Source organism: Poecilia formosa, unplaced genomic scaffold (assembly GCF_000485575.1).
Source record: "Poecilia formosa unplaced genomic scaffold, Poecilia_formosa-5.1.2 Scaffold598, whole genome shotgun sequence".
Taxonomy (NCBI): Eukaryota; Metazoa; Chordata; class Actinopteri; order Cyprinodontiformes; family Poeciliidae; genus Poecilia; species Poecilia formosa.
Window position 1 is genome coordinate 180,474 of NW_006800537.1, and position 4,188 is coordinate 184,661.

At 45.9% G+C, this 4,188-nt stretch overlaps 1 protein-coding gene across 2 annotated transcripts; it reads right to left on the bottom strand.

Annotated features, from left to right (window-relative positions):
- Positions 1-1,143: 1,143 nt before the first annotated feature.
- Positions 1,144-3,979, bottom strand: LOC103130009 (doublesex- and mab-3-related transcription factor C2-like). Of its 2 annotated transcripts, none has more exons than XM_007541280.2 (3): positions 2,615-3,976; positions 1,859-2,040; positions 1,144-1,777 (listed from the first exon to the last, which is right to left on the bottom strand). In XM_007541280.2, the coding sequence occupies exons 1-3, from the start codon at positions 2,967-2,969 to the stop codon at positions 1,697-1,699; spliced, it is 618 nt and encodes a 205-aa protein (XP_007541342.1). In that variant the 5' UTR covers positions 2,970-3,976; the 3' UTR covers positions 1,144-1,696. The 2 variants fall into 2 exon arrangements, with proteins under 2 accessions (XP_007541342.1, XP_016521085.1); XM_016665599.1 differs by having other exon boundaries at positions 1,685-1,777; positions 2,604-3,979.
- Positions 3,980-4,188: the final 209 nt, after the last annotated feature.

Below are 4,188 nucleotides of genomic sequence, written 5' to 3' on the forward strand. Positions count from 1 at the left end.
TACATGTCCCCAGATATGGAACTGTGTCCCTCTGTCATTTGGTAATGGACTGGAGACGTCCAGAGACGGTCCTCAACCAGGAGGCGATCCTCAAACTGGAGACGGTCCCACACCTGGAGACGGTCCCACACCTGGAGACGGTCCCACACCTGGGGTCAGTCCCACACCTGGAGTCGGTCCTCAACCAGGAGTCGGTCCCACACCTGGGGTCAGTCCCACACCTGGAGTCGGTCCCACACCTGGAGTCGGTCCCACTCCTGGAGACGGTCCTCAACCAGGAGTCGGTCCACGTTGAAGGAGGATGGGTGACTGACACGCAATGACACCCAGAATGTATGATGATGTTTTAGGACTCAATCCTTCTCCTGATCTTTTCTGGGTCAGAACCAGGACCTTTGATGTGACAGAAAGTTCACCCAAGTCTTAAAAAAGGGGAACATTTTATAACAATAATTGGCTCAAAAATGGTGGCCATCTTGAAAAATGTCCAATGGCTGATGGGAAATATGAAAAACATTCGAGCTGAGGGGTTAGCATGCTAATGTTTATGTTTTTACAGTAATCTGCTGCTACAAAAGGTTTCCCAGTTTACAGCAGCGGTTCTGTCATGTCAAAGGTCACTGGAGGAGCAGATCTCTGCGGGTCACACCCTGGTGACAAATACCAGAACTGAGCACAAAGCAGAGCTGAGTCAGTGCCATGAACTGCGACCCTAAACAGGTCAAAGGTCATGATGACACTGAACCAGCATGGCTGCTTGGAAGGGCTGAAGGAGAAAGCATCTTCTCTCTAGAAACAAGATGGCCACTGGACCGAGGTTAGACACATCAGTTAGAACAGCTGTTACCTGCTGGGAAGCACGGCAGGGGAGGGATGATGCTGTGGGCTGCAGCCACATGGCCTGGTGGTGCAGAACCATTAAAGTTTGAAAATTTTGAGCTGAACTTCCTCAGCATCATTCTGCAACAGGAAAACGACCAGACCCCAGATCAGAACCGGATCATCCTCTGGAAGGCGCTGTGAACCCGGGCGCCCCATTGGTTCCGGTCCAAACTCAGCCTCTCTCTCTGCAGCTGCAACCGACATGCTGCTGCTATGAAAACATTTTATTATTTAATGTCACAAATTTTCATCCACAGGAAGTCAGGTTTACATTTTAATGTTTATTACGTAAAAACACAGAAATAGATGCTAGATGTTCTCTGATGGACTGGGCCAGAACCAGAGGTTCTGCAGGACCTCTGGGTCCAGTTGGGAAGTGCAGACTGAATGAAACACGGTGCTACTGCACCCCCTGCTGGACGGACCTATGAAACACCTAACCTTAACCCTACCCATCAAATCATTAAAACGAAAAAACTACAGATTCCTGTTTCCTCCTCACAGGATCTAAATGAGGTTCTGAACCACTGATCAGAACCATCCAGAACCAGAACGTGGTTCTGGGTCACTCTATGCAGTAACATGAATGCCAGCAGGAATAACACCAGCTCTGGCCCAGATTCGGTTCTGAGAGCCAGAAACCAAACGGAGCGGATTGTGGTCATGAGCTGCAGCAGGGTTCATGGAGCCACAGCTCTGCACTTTATTTCAGGTAACAAACTTTCAGTTAAACCCCCTCTGAACCAAACAGCGACAACAAGAAGCTTTGAACTGGAACTGGAACAGGAAGTGATGGACAGAAGCCGCTGATCCTTCAGGCTCTGCTGTTGGACCCGCAGCCTGCAGGGGGCGCTTCAGGAGCAGGGTGGAGCGGGAGGAAGACCAGCCTGCAGTCCTGAAAAGAAGAGGAGACAGGAAGCAGCAGGTGAGCTGAGCCCGACAGCTGAGCAGAGCGAGCAGAGCGCTGCAGCCTGACCTCTGCTGGCGGGGCGGGGTATGACAGGAAGTGCGGGATCATCAGCGGCCTGCAGAGGTCATCATACAGGCCGGGGGGGAGCGCAGGTAGGAACGGCAGGTGGAGCAGGAGGTCAGGGGGCGGAGCCAAGGAGGAGCGGGACAGGGGGGAGAGGAGCTGAGGAAGAGGAGGAGGAGGAAGAGCTGGCAGGAGGAGGAAATGATCCTCATGTTAGGACTTTTATTAATTCTTATTAAAAATAAAATATGGAAACAATATTTATTTCATTATTTAATCCACTGATAATTTCGGTTGTCAGAAATTTCTGTAAAGCGCTAGTTAATAATTCTGTTGGCAAATATTGAAAACAAATTCAATTAATAAACATTCTCTCGTGTTTTATCCCAAAAAAATCACCAAAATGATGAATTATTATCCAGCAGAATTTAAGTTGAACTGAAAGCCGTTTGATCGTCACTTCAGCTGAAAAATATCAACTCCTAAATATTTTAATCTTCCTGCATTTAGCAGAAATTCATATTTTAATTAATTTTATGCTCATATTTTTCATGACTCACTAAACTGATTCTACTTTATATTTAATATTTAGCTAATAAATGGAGTGACTTTTATTCCCAGTGGTTTCTCTTTTATTGAAACATACAGTCAGGTTTTTAGACTAAAATTAAATGTTTGTTTTTTAGCTCAAATGTGCAGAAAAAACCGGGAGATTGTTTAAAAAAGTTTTTAACTGAATATCGTGTTGGAAGTTCTTACAGGTCGGAACATCTCTGCCGTCCGGTCCGGAACCGGGTTCTCCTCGCGGGTCCGGCCGCTGGTTCCGGACATCTGGACCCAAACCGTCCGGGTCCCGGGTCCCGGCGGCAGCAGCGGGGTCTCCCGCCGCCCTGCATCCGGCCCGCGGCTTCGGGTTCCGGGGCCGATCTCGGCTTCTGCTCAGGTTCCGCTGGAGCGCATTGACCTGGGTCCGCCGGGTGATCAGGCCGCACTTCCAGCACTCACAGCCGGAGAACGGGCAGCACCTGCTGTGGCCCTTCTTCCGGATGATGAAGCCGTGGTGCCGGCACCGGGAGCATTTGGGCTGCCGCGGTTCGGACATGGCGGGAATCATCCAGCCTGCTCGGGTTTAGTTTTAAATCACCATCGAGTCTCTCGGTGAGAAAGTATCAATGTCCCACCGAGCCGACCAATCAGAGGCCGCCCTTGTCACCATGGTACCAGCTGCGGGGATTCCAACCCAGTCCAGGTGTGGCGCCGGGGCCAGAGGCCCCACGTGGGTCCCGGCGACTGATTGGCTGGAATTCCGACGTGACCCTCATGGCTCCATCAAAACAGCAATAATATATAAAAATGGTTTCAACCAAAAATGGCAAACATATGGCTATTTTATTACATTTACTAATACAAAGATTTCATTGATAATAAAACATTAGCCTTTCTCACGCTAGCATTAAATAAAGTAAATAAAAATATTAAAAGTATCTCAACGTGTTGCTGGTCATCAAAACAGATAAACCTCCACTCAAACTTTGCTGGGCTCTAATTGTTTAATTAGATTTAGTCACAATAAACATTCATCTTTAACGATTTCTATTCTGTTCAGCAATATATTTTATTTCTATGCATTTATGCAACACATGGGCTCAGTGAAAACTCCACAGCTGGAAGTCAAAAATCTGATTTTATGGAAAATATAAAACTGAATCCACATTTCAGCAAAAGCCTCAGATTGAGAAGGTTGCAGGCATCATCTTCTGTTATGGCCAAACTAAAGTATAATCCAAAAAATACTGAACATCATCACTTCTGATCTCCAAAAATAAAATGCTTTAAAATCTGATCAAAGTTTTACTTTGATAAGAAGATTTAGTTTGGTTTGGTAAAACCTCAGACTGATTCTGTGCTGTAAAGTTAAAGGTTTCGGATGAAATCATCTGCTGGACGTTCAGCCCCACAACCTGGCAGCGGTTCGGAAAACATGGCAGCTTTAAGCGGTTCATCCGTTCATCTCCGTTTCTCTGCAGCGACCGATGACAGGGTGAGTCATTTATATACAGGTGCTGGTCATAAAATTAGAATAGTGTGATAAAGTTCATTATTTTCCATAATGTCATGATAAAAATTAAATTGTCATATATTTTAGATTCATTGCACACCAACTGAAATATTTCAGGTCTTTTATTGTTTTAATTTTGATGATTTTGGCAAACAGCTCATGAAAACCCAAATTACCTGTCTCAACAAATTAGAATATTATGAAAAGGTTCTCTGAACGAGTAATAAAAATAATCATCTGAATCAACAAAGTCAACCTTCAAATAATTATGTTC

Bases quoted from the DNA above. Each gene is read 5' to 3' on its own strand.
- LOC103130009 (XM_007541280.2), bottom strand. From the start codon at position 2,969: ATGATTCCCGCCATGTCCGAACCGCGGCAGCCCAAATGCTCCCGGTGC. The intron at 2,041-2,614 runs GTAAGAACTTCC...TCCTCCTGCCAG, and splicing joins CGGCAGAGATGTTCCGACCT to CTCTTCCTCCTCCTCCTCTT. The intron at 1,778-1,858 runs GTCAGGCTGCAG...TCTTCTTTTCAG, and splicing joins ACCCCGCCCCGCCAGCAGAG to GACTGCAGGCTGGTCTTCCT.